Source organism: Mustelus asterias, chromosome 8, assembly GCF_964213995.1.
Source record: "Mustelus asterias chromosome 8, sMusAst1.hap1.1, whole genome shotgun sequence".
Lineage (NCBI taxonomy): Eukaryota > Metazoa > Chordata > Chondrichthyes > Carcharhiniformes > Triakidae > Mustelus > Mustelus asterias.
In genome coordinates this window covers 52619781-52639166 of record NC_135808.1, presented here as the reverse complement: position 1 = coordinate 52639166, position 19386 = coordinate 52619781, and the positions used below count along the sequence as shown (strand labels likewise).

Genomic DNA, 19386 nt, shown 5'->3' with positions numbered 1-19386 from the left:
AGGTGATTTAATTGAATTGAAGTGTTTCAAGATGATTAAAGGACAGATCGGAACTAACTTCTCTGCTGGGAAGGTACAGAATGAGGCAACACAAATATAACATTCGAGCCAAGAGGTGAAATCAGAAAGCATTTCTTCACACAAAGACTCGGAAAAATCTAGAACTCTCTCCTCCCAATGTTCAATTTTCCAAAATGGGTTATTAGATATTGTTGAGTAAGGAGAAAAAGTGGGTAAATGTTCTTGAGGAGCAGATGGGAGAGCCTACTTCTCTTCCCACTGGCACAGCAGTCTGTGGCTCAGTACTAAACCCTGGAAATCGTCTGAAATTCTCCATACCTCATTCCTCGGTCAGACTCCTGCAGTGAAATCCCTGAATCCCAGTCGCTGTCGCTCTGTGCTGCCCCACAGCCTAGGGGAGAAAGGACACTGAAGTAAAATATTGTTCAACGGTCAGCAACTTGGACCCAGCGTTGGGGAACACAGTGTGAGGAAACTTGCACCATTACAAAAGCAGGGCGCGGCTTCAGAAAACAGAGAGGCCGGACAGTGAAAGACTGGAGGACAAAGACGGGATGGAGAATGGGCTGGCTGGGGGCAGCTCCAAGTTAATGAGGAGAGGTCAACAGTTTGGGGGTGAAACAAGGAATGGAAGTGTACACTTACTGTAAAGAGGTGCGTGAATGCGCACAGCCAGCTGAGAGCTCAATACAGAGAATTAGAAGTCAGTGTGCATCAGGCCCACTTATTCAATGTAAAATGGGCAATATGGGCAACTCAGGTGGATAAGGTGGTTAGGAAGGAATACGGCATGTTTGCCTTCATCGGTCGGGGAATTGAGTATAAAAATCGGCCGGTCATGCTGCAGCTGTGGAGAACCTTAGTTAGGCCTCATTTGGAATATTGTGTACAATTCCGATTGCCACACTACCAGAAGGATGTGGATGCTTTGGAGAGGGTACAGAAGAGGTTTACCAGGATGTTGCCTGGTCTGGAGGGTATTAGCTATGAGGAGAGGTTGGATAAACTCGGTTTGTTCTCACTGGAATGACGGAAGTTGAGGGGGTGACCTGAGAGAGGTCTACAAGATTATGAGTGGCATGGACAGAGGGGAGAATCAGATGCTCTTTCCTAGGGTAGAAAAGTCAAGCACTAAGGGACATAGGTTTAAAGGTACGTGGGGAAAAGTTGAGAGGAGATGTGCCAGGCAAGTTTTTTTTTTTACACAGAGGGTGGTGAATGTCTGGAATGTGCTGCCCGGGAAGGTGGTGGGAGCGGGTACGATAGCGGCATTCAAGGGACAACTAGACGAATACATGAATAGAATAGGAATGGAAGGATACGGACTCCGCAAGTGCACACGGTTTTAGTTTAGGCAGGCATCATGATCGGCGCAGGCTTGGAGGGCCGAAGGGCCTGTTCCTGTGCTGTACTGTTCTTTGTACGGGCTCACAGACCCTCACACCACTGCTGAATTTGTCAGGCCTGGTTGATAGTTGCCCTGTATGTGCAGCTACCTAGGCTGGCCTCAGCTCTGGAAATTCCCTCCTAAACCTCTTCACCTCTCTATCTTCCTCACTTTCTTTAAGATACTCCATGCAGTAAGTATCAACCCCACCGCTTTACAATTCATGGAACAAATCTTAAAAATCAAGAGATTTGCAATAAAAATCATGAGTGCCTACTTTTTATTCGAACGTAAATGAAGCTCGGTTGACTGTTGGCTTATAAATCTCATTAGTGGCTTACTTAATCTCTTTACAAAAGAACTATATTATTGCACCTGAAATGCATGATGAAAAAACCTTTTAAAAGAAATCCCAACTTGTTACCCTCCAAGGTGTGAAAGAAGGACCCCAGTAGAGTCAACATTGAGAAAAACAGCTGCGATCTCATAGGTTGTGTAATGTCCTATTTTAGGGGTTGTGGGTTTTAAACACAAAGAAAAAGATGTGGTTTGCACACATAGATTCAAAATAACAACAGTTGATTTAGTGTGGGAGATGTTACCTATACAGAATAGGAAATTACACTAACCCAAGAGCCTGTGAAACACCCCAGTGACATCACCATCAAATCATGTGACCGCTCTTAAAGCAATCATGCAACCAATTAAATAGAAAACAGGTTGAAACCTACTTCATGTGTCTCAGCTTAATACATTAAAACTACATCAGTCTATGGTGGATAACTTCTAACACTTCTATATTTGAGATATTCAAAAAACGATAGCTGCAGTTAAGTCAATATACAAATAATTGAACACATTATTATCCAGTCCACACCACTCAATAACAATACCTTACACATCACATTGCTCACCACCATAAATATAAAGATTTCAATTATCAGTATCAATGATGAGTTTTAATCATTATTTTCAATAACTTGAAATGATTTAATGCAACAAATGCCTGGATGAGTGCAGCTCCAACAACACTCAACAGCTTGACACCATCCAGGACAAAGCATCCCGCTTGATTGGTTCCCCATCCACCATTTGCTCACTCCACCACTGATACACAGTGGGTACCATCTACAAGATGCATTGCAGCAAGGATTCTTTGACAGCACCTTCCAAACCCATAACCATCTGGAAGGACAAAGGCAACAGATACATGGGACCACCACAACACTGGAGGTTCTCCTCCAACTCACTCACCATCTTGACTAGGAATTATATCATCACTCCTTCACTGTCGCTGGGTCCCAATCCTGGAACGCCCTCCCTAATAGCACCATGGGTGTACCTACACCACTTGGACTGCAGCGGCTCAAGAAGGTGGCCCACCACCACCACCTTCCCAAGAGCAATTAGGGATGGGCAATAATGCTGCTTTAGCCAGCGACACTCACATCACATAAAAGAATGAAAGAATGAGCATGGAGAGTGAGGAGGTTAAAGCTTGCATGGGGAGGGGGGGAAGAAAGGAAGGGAAGGGTGGAGAGGAAGAGAGGGTAGGGAGGAGTGAAGCAGAGTGGAGTGGGATGGGACAGGAGGGATAATTGAGAGGAGTGAGGGAGAAGGGCAAGAGAGGAGAGTAAGGGGAGGGGCTGGAGTGAAAAAGGTCAGAGGAGGGAAAAGGCGAGGGTGGGGAAGAGGAGGGAAAAGAAAATGAAGGTGGGAGGGGAGGGGAAAGGGGACAGAGGAAGGATAGGAGGAGGGGGCAGGAGAGGAGGAAGGGGAGAAAGAGGAGAGGAGAAAGAGGGGAGGTGGAGAGAGAGGGTAAAAGGCAGGACAGGCAAAGAGAAAGGGGGAAGAAAAAGTGAAGGAGAAATTGGAGGGAGGGAAGGAGGAAGGTGTCCTAACTAGTTGGCAAATTGACTCTGATTGGCTGAGGTATGGCCATGGAAAAAGCGATGGCTCATCTATGCATTCATACACAGGGATCCGCACTCTGCAAATAAAAGGAATATGTTCAGGCTTCGCGCCTTTTATGAATAATCTGGGACCTTGAGGAGTCGATAGTTTCTTGTTGCTTTCTCCATGGCACCACCTCAGCCAATCAGAGTTGACTTGCCAGCCAATCAGCACCCTTTTCCCTTGCGTGAATCATTATGATCATTTAAAATTTGGTATTCTTGCATTTGTCCTGATGAATGCAAGATGAGAAACTTTGCCAACATGTTTTCTTTTCAGAAAAATTCAAGCTCTGATCGAGTAAATAAAATTAATAACTAGAGGATATGGGCTAATTGGCAACAATCCACTCAGGATATACAAACTTTCTTTTTGCACAGTGTGTTATTCTGATTGAAACTGCACTGTAGGTAGGGGTGGTGGAAGCAGATTCAATATTGAAGAAATTGTTAAGGGGGAAGAATTTGCTAGGCTTGGGCTGAACGTTTTATCCAGCAGACAAGGGAGGTGTAGCTTCACATTCCCACCAACGTGGAGACTGAGCGTCTGCCAGTTCCTCGGCCCACCAACGAAGATCGGGACTGCCAATAGGACAGCCACCACAATGAGCCTCGGCTGCTGATGGGAGGGCAGTGCAAAGATAAACAGCACAGGGCGTGACACGGGGGGCTCAGCGTGTGCGCCGCTGTCACCTCAGAGTCAGATCATGGACTCAAGTTTCACTCTACAGATTTGAGCGCGTAATCCAGCCCGAGACTCCAGGGCCATTGCGGAAGGAGTTCAGCACCGTCAGAGGTGCCGTCTTTCAGCCAAGTCATTAAACCGAGGCCCGGCCTGCCCTCTCAGGATTCTCACCTGACTAAGTGAAGAGGAGTTCTCCCCGGTAACCTCGTCAATATTTATCCCTCAACAGCTATCAATCTGGTCACTAACTCAGTGCTGTCTATGGGATCTTGCTGTGATCATGTTGGCTGCTTCCTCTCGTGCCCTGCAACAACTCACAAGTGTGTGGAGGCTGTGGAACACTCTGGGATGTCCTGAGGTTTGTAAAAGGTGCTATAGAAATGCAAATCTTTCTTTCAAACAAGGGGAGACCTCTTGTGAGCTGAGTGAATGGATTCAGGGCGGAACTAATTTTTTTGATTCTTTTCATGGGATGTGGGTGTCACTGGTTAGGCCCAGCATTTATTGCCCATCCTTAATTGACCTTGAGAAGGTGGTGGTGAGCTGCCTTCTTGAACCACTGCAGGCCATGTGGCATAGGTACACTCACAGTGCTGTTATGGAGGGAGTTCCAGGATTTTGACCCAGCAACAGTGAAGGAACAGCACTATATTTCCAAATCAGGTTGGTGAGTGACTTGGAGAGGGACCTCCAGGTGGTGGTGCTCCCTGTGCATCTACTGCCCTTGTCCTTTTGGACAGTAAAGGCACGGTAGCACAGTGGTTAGCACTGCTGCTTCACAGCTCCGGGGACCTGGGTTCGATTCGCGGCTTGGGTCACTGTCTATGTGGAGTTTGCACATTCTCCTCGTGCCTGCGTGGGTTTCCTCCAGGTGCTCCGGTTTCCTCCCACAGTCCAAAGATGTGCGGGTTAGGTTGATTGGCCATGCTAAAATTGCTCTTAGATGTGATGTGTAGGTTAGAGGGATTAGTGGGTAAATATGTAGGGATATGGGGGTAGGGCCTGGGTGGGGTTGTGATCGGTGCAGACTCGATGGGCCGAATGGCCTCTTTCTGTACTGTAGGGTTTCTATAATGCTAAAGGTTGTGGGTTTGGAAGGTGCTCTCTAAGGAACCTTGGTGAGTTCCTGCAGTGCATCTTGTAGATGGTTTGCACTGCTGCCACTGTGTGTCAGTGGGAGTGCATGGTGGAGGTAGTGATGGGCTGGTTGCTTTGTCATGGCTGATGTTGAGCCTCTTGAATATTGTTGGAGCTTCACTCATCCAGGGAAATGGAGAGTATTCTACTAATGCCTGGAATCCAGGAGCAATATCTGAACACATTCAGCTCCTTGTAAGGTTAGCTTTGCGGTTTGAACATGGTGTGGAACCCGTTCAATTTTAATATCCATAATCTGCACTATCATGGACTCTCTCTCTCTGGTTTATTTAAGCTGCTGAGGGCCACTAAAAGGCAGCAGCAATATCCACACTAAGTGAAAGGCAGAACATTGCAATAATGGGCCTTCAGTGAAGATGTTGGGTGGGCAATCCCAGGATACGGATTCATACAGAATGAACAAAATGACTGCATGCTAGTAGCACAGTGAAAGTATCGTGTACAAACAAAGCTAATCTATTGAAGGAGCATTGAATGATCGAGACACTTTTAAACACTATTTACCTTGCTTGATACATGTGTTCCCAGATAAGACAGCGTCTAGTAGGTATGGCTGGAATTGGCAGCCAGGTGCTGTGGGTTTCTCCTGGGGCGAACTGTCAGGATCAGAGCTCGGCTGAGGATGAGCAGATCTCAGAGTCCGCTTGAGGATGGAGCGGTTCAGCTCCACTCTATCTGTCAGAGATAACAAACTGGCATTACTGCTGACACTCTCCCAACTGTCTGTCCTCCAAAGGCCCTCCAGATGGCCTAATTTGCCTGCGTTCCATTTCTCTGGAGTCAACTCTCCATATCTGAGGGTGGAAGTGTCGAAGCTGTCAGACCGAGGCAGCTCCTCTGATGGACCAGATCCATGGTCATAATCAGCATTGGGACACACTGGGCTATTGGCCCTCCAAGTTTCCTTCTGGAGAATTTCATTGTCAAAAGTATCCACCTTGTCACGCGACATTGCGCTTTCCGACCCTAGAACTTTCCAGAACCCTTTTGGAGGACTCCAATTCTTTGCATTCGATGTTTGAGGAGGGTTCTCCCCGATTGGACAAGGAGGGTTTTCCGAGTTGGCCTTTCCCGCTGCTCCTCTCGGCACACCCTGTTTGGTACACTTTCTTAAGGTGCTCTTGCCTCCTTTGGGCAGAGCGTCCTCACAGCTAAGGATCCTGTCCGTTAAGTAGGTCCGTTTCTGTAAGGGGGGCTGCAGCTCTCCCTCCTGCCACCTGTCCTTCTGCCCATCTTCCGAAAGGGCACAGTCCCCTGGTTTGCCCAGGTCAAGACAGCCTTGGCTCTCTGACTGTCGGGCAGTGCCTCTGCCCGCTGATGTGTCTGCTTTCCGGAGCCGCTGAGTGGGCTGGAGGGCGGAGACGGTCGGACCCAGTGTCCGATGGCAGGTCACGGGGTGGTTTTTGGAGAACTCCGAGGACAGGTTTGCCTCCGACTCACTGTTTGCCACTCTCTTCCCTTTGCGAGGAGTGGGTCCAACGGTACCTCTTCGGTCATGTGATCTTGGAAACTGCCCATTGGGCGAGACACCGCTCTCTGCCATCTTGATACCCCACAGTCTCTGATAGTGATGAGGCTTGTAATGATTTAAATATATCTGGAAAGAAAACAGATAGAACGTCAGGTACAGGTGAAGAAAAATGTTTCTTGTTTTATTGTTAATACCTGTCAGATTTTATGAACCCTTTACTTGTGATATTTATTAAATGCCTGGAACGGTAGAACCAGAGAACTGAGCTTGTGATTGAAAGGACGTAAGAAACATAGAAAACTACAGCACAAAACAGGCCCTTCGGCCCCACAAGTTGTGCTGAACATATCCCTACCTTTTAGGCCTACCTATAACCCTCCATCCTATTAAGTCCCATGTACTCATCCAGGAGTCTCTTAAAAGACCCTATTGAGTTTGCCTCCACCACCACTGACGGCAGCCGATTCCACTCACCCACCACCCTCTGTGTGAAAAACTTCCCCCTAACATTTCCCCTGTACCTACTCCCCAGCACCTTAAACCTGTGTCCTCTCGTAGCAGCCATTTCAGCCCTGGGAAAAAGCCTCTGAGAGTCCACCCAATCTATGCCTCTCAACATCTTATATACCTCTATTAGGTCTCCTCTCATCCTACGTCTATCCAAGTTTGAAACAAATCTGCAGTTCAACAATAAAATCTCGAGGGAATAGTCAGGTTATTATGGAAGCAGCCGTGGAGAAAGAGAAACAGAGTTCAGGTCAGTAACCTATCATCAGAACCTTTCTAGTCGCAGCTGAAATACTGTGAGCAGTTTTGGTCCCTTGCCTAAGGGAAGGTGTACTGGCATTGGAGGCAGTCCAGAGAAGGTTCACTGGGTTGATCCCGGATATGGAGGGATTTTCTTATGAGGAAAAGTTGAGTAGGTTGGATCTGTTCTCATTGGGGTTTAGAAGAATAAGAGAATACCTTATTGAGACATAGAGGATTCTCAGGGGGCTTGACAGGGTAGATACTGAAAGATTATTTCTCCTTGTGGGCCAGAGGGCACAATCTCAGAGTAAGGGGCCACCCATTTAAGACAGAGAAATGGGGAGGAATTTCTTCTCTCAGAGGGTAGTGAATCTGTGGAATTCATTACCGCAGAGAACTGTAGAGGGTCGTTCAGTACGTTTTTTGATTTGATTTGATTTATTATTGTAATGTATTAACATACAGTGAAAAGTATTGTTTCTTGCGCGCTATACAGACAAAACATACCATTCATAGAGAAGGAAACGAGAGAGTGCAGGATGTAGTGTTACAGTCATAGCTACAGTGTAGAGAAAGATCAATTTAATGCAAGGTAAGTCCATTCAAAAGTCTGACAGCAGCAGGGAAGAAGCTATTCTTGAGTCGGTTGGTACGTGACCTCAGACTTTTGTATCTTTTCCCAAAAGGAAGAAGGTGGAAGAGAGAATGTCCGAGGTGCGTGGGATCCTTAATTATGCTGGCTGCTTTGCCGAGGCAGCGGGAAGTGCCGACAGAGTCAATGGAGGGGAGGCTGGTTTAAGGTTCAAGGCTGAGAGAGACAGATTTTTAAACCAGTAAGGGAATCGGGGTTTAGGGGGATAAGATGGGAAAGTAGAATTGAGAATTATCACATCAGATCAGTCATGATCTCAATGAATGGCTCAACAGACTCGATGGGCGAATGGCCTATTTCTGCTCCTGTGTCTTATGGGCTAAGATTATTAACCTGGAAGATTTCTCTCTTCACCGATGCTGCCAGACCTGCTGAGTATTTCCAGCATTTCAGTTCTGATTTTCGGTGTTTAGCTTTGGTCTGCAGATTTCAGTGAGCAAGATGCCAATCAGATAAAAATACATTCTGTAAATAATATTTTGCGATAAAGCTTATGAGAGATTTGAGAGGACTAGTGCTGGGGATTCCTGTTTAGCAAAGTTACTAGCACAGGGAGCTAACAGCTCCATTTGTGTTGTAGCCTGCTTCTATCAGGATGGCAGACAGTGAACTTGACTGACCCTGGTCTTTTAGCCACTTGGCAATTCCAGTGTAAATAAAGAATTCCTGCTGTTTTGCCGAGAGACAGTGTTAAGTTCATTGGACCAAGCACAGGAAGGGATTTTCTCAATGTTCTGAATCAATAAGCCTGATCTTGATCAGTGTATTTAGGGTTCTGTCATACCCAGTTTTTAGAATCATAGAAACCCTACAGTGCAGAAAGAGGCCATTTGGCCCATCGAGTCTGCACCGACCACAATCCCACCCAAGCCCTATCCCCATATCCCCACATATTTACCCGCTAATCCCTCTAACCTACGCATCCCGGGACACTAAGAGGCAATTTAGCATGGCCAATTAACCTAATCCGCACATCTTTGGACTGTGGCAGGAAACGGGAGCACCCGGAGGAAACCCATGCAGACACGAGGAGAATGTGCAAACTCCACACAGACAGTGACCCAAGCCCGGAATCGAACCCAGGTCCCTGGAGCTGTGAAGCAGCAGTGCTAACCACTGTGCCACCGTGCCGCCCATGGAGGTTCACGGAGGAAGTATTCCCTTTGATATGATAGTGGTGTGTCAGTGGGCAGCATTCTCACCACTGAGTCTGAAAGTTGTGGGTTTAACTCAAACACACAACCTGGGCTAAAGTCCACAGTGCAGCACTGAGGAACTGCCATGCTGCAGGAGCTACTGGCTTCCTGTTTGCAGGACCTAGTTGAGCCCAAATTTACAACAAGATCTTCATTGTCTATAAAGTACTTTTTGGACTTCTTCTAATTGTAAACGCGTCATGGTGGCACAGTGGTTAGCACTGCTGCCTCACAGCGCCAGAGACCTGGGTTCGATTCCGGCCTGGAGTGTGGGAGGAAACTGGAGCACCCGGAGGAAACCCACGCAGACACGGGGAGAATGTGCAAACTCCACACAGACAGTGACCCGAGGCTGGAATTGAACCCTGGTCCCTGGCGCTGTGAGGCAGCAGTGCTAACCACTGTGCCACCGTGCCGCCCCTGTGATACTATGTGCAGTTCTGAGGTTCTCTAATTTGGCCTTTGATACATAGGATCTCTCAACTGATTCTGCCCTTGAGTGTCATTCACTGGCAATCGTATTCCATTCGAGGTCCCACGAGATGGTCGCCATAGGAATGGCATATTCCTGCCGAACCTCCTTAGCTAGGCTCACAGCAGCTTTGGTGGCACAGATTACCCAGAAACTCCTTTATCTGACTCCTTAGATATATACCACTAAATGATCTTGGGGGCTCTGCAAAACTGAAGGAGCAGCAATGAAGTTGTCCAATTGGCAATCTCTGCTTTCCCCCTTTCTTTGGCTTCAGTCCTAGAAATCATAGAAACCTTACAGTACAGAAAGAGGCCATTCGGCCCATCGAGTCTGCACCGACCACAATCCCACCCAGGCCCTACCCCCATATCTACCTACTAATCCCTCCAACCTACGCATCTCAGGACACTAAGGGCATTTTTTAGCATGGCCAATCAACCTAACCCGCACATCTTTGGACTGTGGGAGGAAACCGGAGCACCCGGAGGAAACCCACGCAGACACGAGGAGAATGTGCAAACTCCACACAGACAGTGACTCAAGCCGGGAATCGAACCCAGGTCCCTGGAGCTGTGAAGCAGCAGTGCTAACCACTGTGCTACCGTGCCGCCCTCTTTAAATGTAATCAAACACACACAAATTCCTCATAAAACGTGCCTTTTCTGTTCTCCTCTGTCTACAGCTCTCCTTTTTGTCTGGCCAGAAGGCTTTTTGTCCTCATTGCCTTCCTGTTGCTCTTGCTTCCAGGTCAAGGGTCACAAGGTCATATGAGCCAGTATATCCTATCCAACACAATTCCAATTGATGCAAAAGTCCTTTTCAAACATTCTTAAAACCAGTTACAGATTCCACAGACATTTTAAATAAATTACCAATTTTCCTTACAGTACTATCTGAGTCAAAGGTCATCACAACATTGTATCTTACGGGTGGATGATCCACTGCATCCTGTAAATGTATGTTTCCTTTGGCTTCAACAAAATAACCCACTCTTAGCATTAGGCCCAAATTTGAGCCTCAGTCCTCATTAAAAGTAAAGGTGCAGGTTGTTGTGGCCTGTAACTCCTCCACAGTCAGCTTGGCCTGTTTGAAGAGATGAATTTCAAGCCAGTTGCCTCTCCAAGGTTCGGTGAGGAACGGCCCTTCCTGGCTTCACAGCTAAGATCTATTTAACTTCTGGTGGCAGTTGTCTGGCAAACATTCATGAATCCTAAGCAGAGCAGGCCCAGCTCCTGTAACATTGAATATCGGCGAATGGGCCTGAAAGCAGGGGCTAGGCCCCGGGTAGCACAGTGGTTAGCACTGCTGCCTCACAGCACCAGGGATCCAGGCTTGATTCCCGGCTTGGGTCATTGTCTCTGTAGAGTCTGCATGTTCTCACTATGTCTGCGTGGCTTTCCTCCGGGTGCTCCGGTTTCTTCCCACAGTCCGAAAGGCATGCTGGTTAGGTACATTGACCATGCTAAATTCTTCTGAACAGGTGCCGGTGTGTGGCGGCTTGGGGATTTTCACAGTAACTTCATTGCAGTGTTAATGTAAGCCTACTTGTGACACTAGTAAATAAACTTTGAAACTTAATTTACTCGCGCCTCCATCAGCAATGCTTGAAAAAAATGGCCCAACACAATAATGGTCTGAGTCACACAAGACCCAATTTCTACCTCAAAATGTTTCCATCAAACTGTACCTTAATAATTCTGACATTTTCAATCACCCCCATGCACATCCTTGTCACTCTATCTTTATGACCTCCTCTAACCGAGATCAATAGGTGTTTACATGTTAAAAACATCAAAGGGTGCGGAGATATTGCAGGAACATGGAAATCAGCCACACTTTCATTGAATGGCCTACTCCAGCTCCTGTTTCTTATATAACCATACAACTTCCCACCACTGCCTTGAGCATTCTTCTGACTCTCCTGCGTACCTGCTCCCAGCCTTCACTCCATCAGCAGTTAGACATCAGCCAGAATTCCTTCCCTAAGACCCTTCCACCTTCCACCGTTTTGTTCAGTACATTCCCTGCAAAACCACCTCTTTGAGCACGCGTTTAACCTCTCTGCCCTAACAACCCCGTCTCCAACTTGGTGATGCATTTTATGTATCATTGAGCCTGAGGGGTCCTCCTCAGGATATATTTTGATGTTAAGAGTTAGGCTGAGCAGACATCTCGGTTTTTCATTAAAACATTCCCAAGTTTTTTGAATAGAGGGATATGGTCCCCGGAAGGGTAGGGGGTTTTAGTTCAGACGGGCAACATGGTTGGTGCAGGCTTGGAGGGCTGAAGAGCCTGTTCCTGTGCTGTAATTTTCTTTGTTCATTGTTTTCCTAAAAATAGTTCAAATGTCCCCAATGTCACCCTCTCCCAACCTGTCAGATATAAACTGGGCCTGCGGAGGAAGAAAATCTGTGGGAAATATTGTCCTTGTTCCTGTAAACACTCCTCACGTCACACTGGCCTCCATGTGGTGGGTCTGTGTCCCACGCCCCACCATCCCCTCGACACCTCCAAGGGAGTTGTCACTACCTGGAAGGGTAGGGGGTTTTAGTTCAGATGGGCAGCATGGCCAGTGCGGGCTTGGATGGCTGTAATTTTCTTTGTTCTTTTCCCTTTTGGCACCACAGTGCTGATGACACCTATTAATGATCTCCAGAATAGTGTCTCCAACTCTGACTGGACATCTTTCAGGAGAAATAAGGGGATCAGGGGTTATGGGGAAAAGGTAGGAGAATGGGGATGAGAAAAATATCAGCCATGATTGAATGGTGGAGCAGCCTTGAGTGGCTTAATTCTCCTCCTGTGTCTTATGCCATCACCTTGGCCTCCCACCTTCACCTGCCCCGCCCCCAGACTCCCACCATTGGTCTCCCACCATGTCAATCATCATGGAGCCCCACCTTCCCAAGGCTTTTCAACGCTGTTCCGCGCCTGCCTTTCGAAAATCCGGCCAGCCTAATTAGAGGTGATTTGTAAATGTTGCTGAGGATATATTAGACAGAACGTGATCAGAGATGCACAATGTTTGACTACACACACACACACAAGTCGAGACGAAGGCAGGTGAGCTCTTTATCTGAGCTTGTTCCAGTGAGTATTAACAAACACGACTGTTTATCCTGAGCAAGTTCTGGTGCACAGCCAAGTCTGTCTCTCTCTCTCACACACATGTAAAAGCCACCTCACCTTCAGCTCCTGTGCACGGCCATCTTCAAGTGGATTTCTCAGCATTACCAAATACCCTTTCTTTTCCAAAAAACAACTTTTCTTCCAGTGACTGCAGGCACGCGATGCGTGTGTGTGAGGCAGAGTCGCTGCATTAGTTCAAACTGCATACCAACGCACCCAACTAATACCCAAAGGGGGAGGGGGAGGAGGGGGGGGGGGGAGAGAAACGACTGACTATAAAAGGCAAAAATGTGTGTAAATCTAACTCGTCTCCATGGTGACAGGCAAAACTGACACGACTAAACGTTTGGAGGCAGTCCAGAGTCAGCCTGAAGAGTTCAGCTGCCAATGAATTCATTTCCTGAGACTGCTGAGGTTCGGTTTAAGGAGTGGTGTTGTTGTAATTCTACACCTGCAGACAGAGCTTGCAGCTCGCAAAGATCTAAAAGGGACGACACTTTTGAGATTGATATGTAGATTAATCCCGCCAATGTCAACAAGGCTCACTGGGTTTCGCAGCTGAGGTTTTGGCACTTTCCACACTCTTCTAATTGCTGTTCTTCCCTGTAAATGGGGCCAGTAGGTAGGATAACCCTGGAGCCTGCAGGGTAGGCTTGGAGCATGCATTTTGGCCTGGAACTACTGGACAGGCCTGCAGATTGCAGGAATAAAGATTAATCCCCAGACAGGTCAAACAAAACATAGTAAGAAGTCTCACAACCATGTTAAAGTCCAACAGGTTTATTTGGAATCACGAGCTTTCGGAGCGCTGCTCCTTCATCAGGTGATTGGACCTGTTGGACTTCAACCTGGTGTTGTGAGACTTCTTACTGTGCCCACCTCAGTCCAACGCCGGCACCTCCACATCAAACAAAACATGGGGAGAGAATCTTGCTGAAGCATGGATAGCAATTAAAGTTTTTATTTTCATTTTTTAATCTAGATCTTAGTGTGCAGGGGGTCAGTTTCAACATTTGCAACTGATACAAAACTTGGAAGCATTATAAACTGTGAGGACAGTGTAGAGCTGCAAAAGAACATAAACAGGTTGGTGGAATTGGTGGACAGAAGGCAGATGAACTTCAATACAGAGAAAGGTGAGGTGATTCATTTTAGCCAGAGGAACATGGGGAGACAATTTAAAATAAAAGTGTTTGTTTGGATGAACTGTAAGAGTGTACACGGTGCTTTTCATTTGTTCACGAAGGTGCCCCAGCTGTTTGGCAGTGCAGCATGGCAGCAGTAGTAGTTTTAGTCATGAGAAGCCATGAGGTAGGAGCTTGTAAAGCAGAGGCTGCTGGGATACTTGACATATGTTAGTCTCAACAAAGGATACAGCTTTTAAAAGCTAGCGCAGGCTAGCCCACAGTGGGTGTGAACACAGTGATTGGAGATAAATAGGTGTTCAGTCATTAGAACGCTCAGTAAGACGAGACAGGAGATCTGCAACACTTAAAACTCATTGTGACAGCAATTGCAGTTAGCGAGGTATCAGTCACTGGGATACCCAGGCACGCAGCTGAATGGGACAGTTGATCTGAAACAGTTTGCACCCATTGTGATAGATTGTGAGCCCCTGTGGCCAAGAATACACCCACTGTCACAAAAAGACAGGTACTAACTGTATAAAAGACAATGTAACAATTCGGAGAGCAGAGTACGGACGTGTATTGGATGGACTAAGACATGCTGTCCTTGCGTTCGCTTGAGTAAAAGATCAAAATCTTACCTGAATCCCCAATGTGTCTGATTTCACGCAACCAGTTCAACTCTTAAGGGAGTGCAGGAGGAGAGGAACCTGGATGTATCTGTACATAGATCATTGAAGGTAGCAGGACGGCAGTTAATGAAGCACACAGTATCCTGGGCTCTGCTAATAGGGACACAGAGAAAGCAAAATTCACTAGATTCTGAAGTGGTTCCATTAGACTTGAAATAACAAATATCAGCCCTCCATTCAAGGGAGGGAGGCAGAAAGCAGGAAATTATATATAGGCCAGTTAGCTTGATTTTTATCATGGGGAAGGTGCTAGAATCGATCACCAAGGAGGTTATAACTGGGCACATAGCGAAACGCAAGTAATGAGAAGAGCCAGCATGGTTTTGTGAAAGGAAAACCATGTTGAACCAATTTATTGCAGCTCTTTGGCAGAGTAACGTGCACTGTGGATAAAGGGGAGCCTGTAGACATACTAAAGTTTAAAGTTTATTTATTAGTCACAAGTAAGTGTTACATTAACACATTTCCAGAACGCATTTGCCACATCAAAAGTTATTGTGGAAAATAAAAGCTTATAGTTTAGGGGGTAACATATTCACAGGAATAGAAGGTTGGCTTGCTGGCAGAACACCGAGAGCATGCATAAATGGGTATTTTTCTGATTGCTGGAAGTGACGAGTGGAGTCCTGTAGTGGTCTGAGCTGGGGCCACAACTTTTTACAATTTTTATTCATGACTTAGATGAGGAGAGTGAAGGAGTGGTAGCTAAATTTGCACATGACACAAAGAAGTAAGACAGTATGCGTGAAGAGGACACAAGGAGTTTGCAGATGGATATAGATAGGTTGAGTGAGTGGGCAAAAATCTGGCAAATGGAGTATAACGTGAGAAAACGTGAAGTTATTCACTTTGGCAGGAAGAATAAAAAGTCAGTGTGTTACTTAGACACTTAACTGCTGCAGAATTCCAAGGTGCAGAAGGGTCTAGGTTTTCTTGTGCATGAGTCACAAAATTTTAGTACAGGGACAGCAATGTTAATGGAATGCTATCCTTCATTACATAAGGAATTGAACATAAAGGAAGGATGTTATGTTTTAGTTACACAGGGCATTGGTGAGAGCACACCTCAAGGATACGTTGGACAGACTGGGGATGTTTCCACTGGAGTTTATAAGATTGAAGGGGTGACTTGATTCAAGTATGTGAGATCCTGAATGGTCTTGACAAGATGGACGTGGAAAGGATGTTTCCTCTTATGGGTGAGTCCAAACAAGGAGGCAACGATTTAAAACCAGGAGTCGTTCTTGCAGGACACAGATAAGGAGAATTGTTTTCTCTCAGGAGATTGTGTGACTTTGGAACTCTGCCTCAGAAGGTGTTGGAGACAGGGCATTGAATATTTTTAAGGTCAAGGTAGTTAGAGTCTTGTTTGGCAAGGGAATGAAAAGTTATCAAGGTAGCTAGGCGGCACAGTGGTTGGCACTGCTGCCTCACAGTGTCAGGGACTCTGGTTCAATTCTGGCCTCCGGTGGCTCTTTGTGTGGAGTTTGCACATTCTCCCCATGTCTGCGTGGGTTTCCTCTGGCTGCTCCGGTTTCCTCCCACAGTCCAGCGATATGCGGGTTAGGTTGATTGATGCTAAATTGTGCCTTAGTATCAGGGGGATTAGCAGGATAAATATGTGGGGTTACGGGGATAGGGTCTGGGTCGGATGGTTGTCAGTGCTGTCTCGATGTGCCGAATAGTCTCCGTCTGCACTGTATGGATTCTATGATTCTAGATGGGGGATGTGAAACTTGAAACGCAAACAGATCAATCATGATCTTATTCAGTGGCAGTGTGGCCTCGAGCTGGGGGAGGGGGTTGAATGGCCTGTTTTTGCTCCTATTTCTTAGTTTCAAATATTTATATGATCCGGTGGTTGTGAGATGGTTTAACTCTGTCTATCACTTGCTGCTTCTGCTGTTTGGCACACAGTCCTGTGTTGTAGCTTCACCAGGTTAACACCTCATTTTTCAGTATGTCTGCTGTTGCTCCTGCCATGTCCTCCTGCACTCTTCATTGAACCAGGGTTGATCCCCAGGCTGGGTGGTAATGATAGAGTGGGGGATATGCCGGGCCATGAGGTTACAGATTGTGGTTGAGTACAATTCTGCTGCTGCTGATGGCCCACAGTGCCTCATGGATGCCCAGTTTTGAGTTTCTAGATCTGTTTGAAATCGATCCCATTTAGCACGGTGGCAGTGCCACACAACACGATGGAGGGTATCCTCAATGTGAAGATGGGATTTTATCTCCACAAGGACTGTGCGGTGGTCACTCCTACCGATACTGTCATGGACAGATGCATCTGCGGCAGGCAGGTTGGTGAGGATGAGGTCGAGTATGTTTCTCCCTCTTGTTGGTTCCCTCCCCACCTGCCGCAGTCCCAGTCTAGCAGCTATGTCCTTTAGGACCCAGCCAGCTCGGTGTGTGGTGGTGCTACCGAGTAACTCTTGGTGATGGACATTGAAGCCCCCACCCAGAGTACATTCTGTGCCCTTGCCACCCTCAGTGCTTCCTCCAAGTGGTGTTCGACATGGAGGAGAACTGATTCATCAGCTGAGGCATGGTGGTAAGTGGTAATCAGCAGGACGTTTCCTTGCCTATGCTTGATCTGGTACCATGAGACTTCACAGGTCCAGAGTCAATGTTGAGGACTCCCAGGACAGCTCCCTCCCAACTAATTACCATTGTGTCACCCACCTCTGCTGGGTCTGTGAGGCAGGACAAACCCAGGGATGTTGATGGTGGTGCCTGGGACATTATCTGTAAGTTATGATTCTGTGAGTGTGACTGTATCAGGCTACTGTTTGACTAGTAAGACCATAAGACATAGGAGCAGAATTAGGCCACTCAGCCCATCGAGTCTGCTCCACCATTCAATCATGGCTGATGTAGTCTGTGAGACAACTGTCCCAATTTTGACACAAACCCCAGGATGTTGTAAGGAGGACTTTACAGGATCGATGGGGCTGGGTTTGCCATTGTTGATACCTAGGTTCATGCTGAGTGGTCCACCCGGGCTCATTCCTTTGATGCTTTGTCGTGGTTTGATACAATTGAGTGGCTTGCTAGATGATTTCAGAGGGCAGTTAAGAGTCTTATTGCTGTGGGTCTGGAGTCACATGTAGACAAGACCAGGTAAGGATGGCAGATTTCCTTCCCTAAAGCACATTAATGAACCAGTTTGGTTTTTAGGAGAATTGACAGTGGTTTCATGATTACTGTAATGGAGACTAGCTTTTTATGCCATGGTGGGATTTAAACCCATGTTCTTAGAGCATTAGCCTGGGCCTTAGGATTACCTGCCCAGTGACATTCCCACTGTACCATCACCACCTTCCCTGTAGTGATGGGCAATAAATACTTGGCCTTGCCAGATAATGCTGATATCCTGAAAATGACTGAGGTAAGAATGAACATTTCTAACATATGAACTGTTTTGAGATGCTGCCATACCTATGTTGTCCTCTGAGGGGCATAAGAACATAAGAACATAAGAAATAGGAGCAGGAGTAGGCCATCTAGCCCCTCAAGCAATGCTGATCTCTGACTGAACTGGGCATGTACATGAAAGAAGGGCTGGTTTGGAGTTCCACACTTCAGGCAATTAATGAAGGCCGATTCTAACTAATTAACAAGGATTCTACACATGTCAAGAAGTCTCTATGTCAATGTGCTTTTTAAAAAATGTTTCTTTAATGAAGTGGTGGCTTCACTAGATCTGAAATTATTCGATTAATCCTGGTAATACTTTTTAACCAATTAGTCACTCAGTGGTAGCACACTTGACTCTGGCTCTAAAGGCCCAGGGTTTGAGCTTCACTCCAAAGAGCTGAGTACAAAATCCAGGCTGACAATCCCAGTGTGGTGCTGAGGGAGTGCTGGATTGTCCAAGGTGCCATCTATTAGATGAGATATTAAACTGAGATCCGTCGGCTTTCCCAGTTGGATGTGAAAGATCCCAGTCCACTATTTTAAAGAGGGGCAGGGGCATTTCCTGCTGATTCCCTGACCATTACTATAACAGATTAACTAGTCCTATATCTGATTGCTGTTTCTGGGATCTTGCTGTGTTTCCTACATTACAACAATGACTGGCGTCCTTAAGTAAAGTCAAAGGCCGGAGTTTTCCGGCCATCCATGCCAGCTGGGCTCTCTGCTCCTCCTGCAGTGAATGGAGATTTGACTGAGTGCCAGATTCTCCATGCTCACTTGCAGCAGCGGTGGGACGCGAACAGCCAGAGAATTCTGGCCCTAGAGTTTTAGAGCACAAAAGGAGGCCCTTCGGTCCATCCTGTCTGTGCCAGCCATCAAGTACCAATCTATTTGGGCGGCACGGTGGCAAAGTGGTTAGCACTGCTGCCTCACAGCGCCAGGCACCCAGCTTCAATTCCGGGCTTGTGTGACTGTCTGTGTGGAGTTTGCACATTCTCCCCGTGTCTGCGTGGGTTTCTTCCGGATACTCCAGTTAGCTCCCAGAGTCCAAAGATGTGCGGGTTAGGTTGATTGGCCATGCTAAATTGTCTCTTAGTGTCAGGGGATCAGGAGGGTAAATATGTGGGGTTATGGGAATAGGGCCTGGAGTGGGATTGTTGTTGATGTAGACTCAATGGGCCAAATGGCCTCCTTCTGCACTGTAGATTCTATGAAGTCTCTTCTACTCTCATTCCCCGCCCGCCCCCCCTCCCCTCCAGACAGATAGAGCC

At 46.8% G+C, this 19386-nt stretch overlaps 1 protein-coding gene across 3 annotated transcripts in view; it reads right to left on the bottom strand.

The window, feature by feature from the left end:
• Nucleotides 1–13094, bottom strand: part of LOC144497164 (uncharacterized protein KIAA1614-like) — a 90534-nt gene extending 77440 nt beyond the window's left edge. For 2 of the 3 annotated variants that reach the window (XM_078217968.1, XM_078217969.1), the window contains exons 1-3: nt 12934–13035; nt 5708–6800; nt 340–412 (exon numbers count right to left, since the gene is read on the bottom strand). In XM_078217968.1, coding sequence (XP_078074094.1) covers nt 340–412; nt 5708–6800; nt 12934–12978 — 1211 coding nt within the window. In that variant the 5' untranslated portion in view covers nt 12979–13035. Of the gene's footprint in view, nt 1–339; nt 413–5707; nt 6801–12933 lie in introns of all 3 variants that reach the window. The other variant, XM_078217967.1, reaches the window with a different exon arrangement.
• Between the last annotated feature and the right edge of the window lie 6292 nt (nt 13095–19386).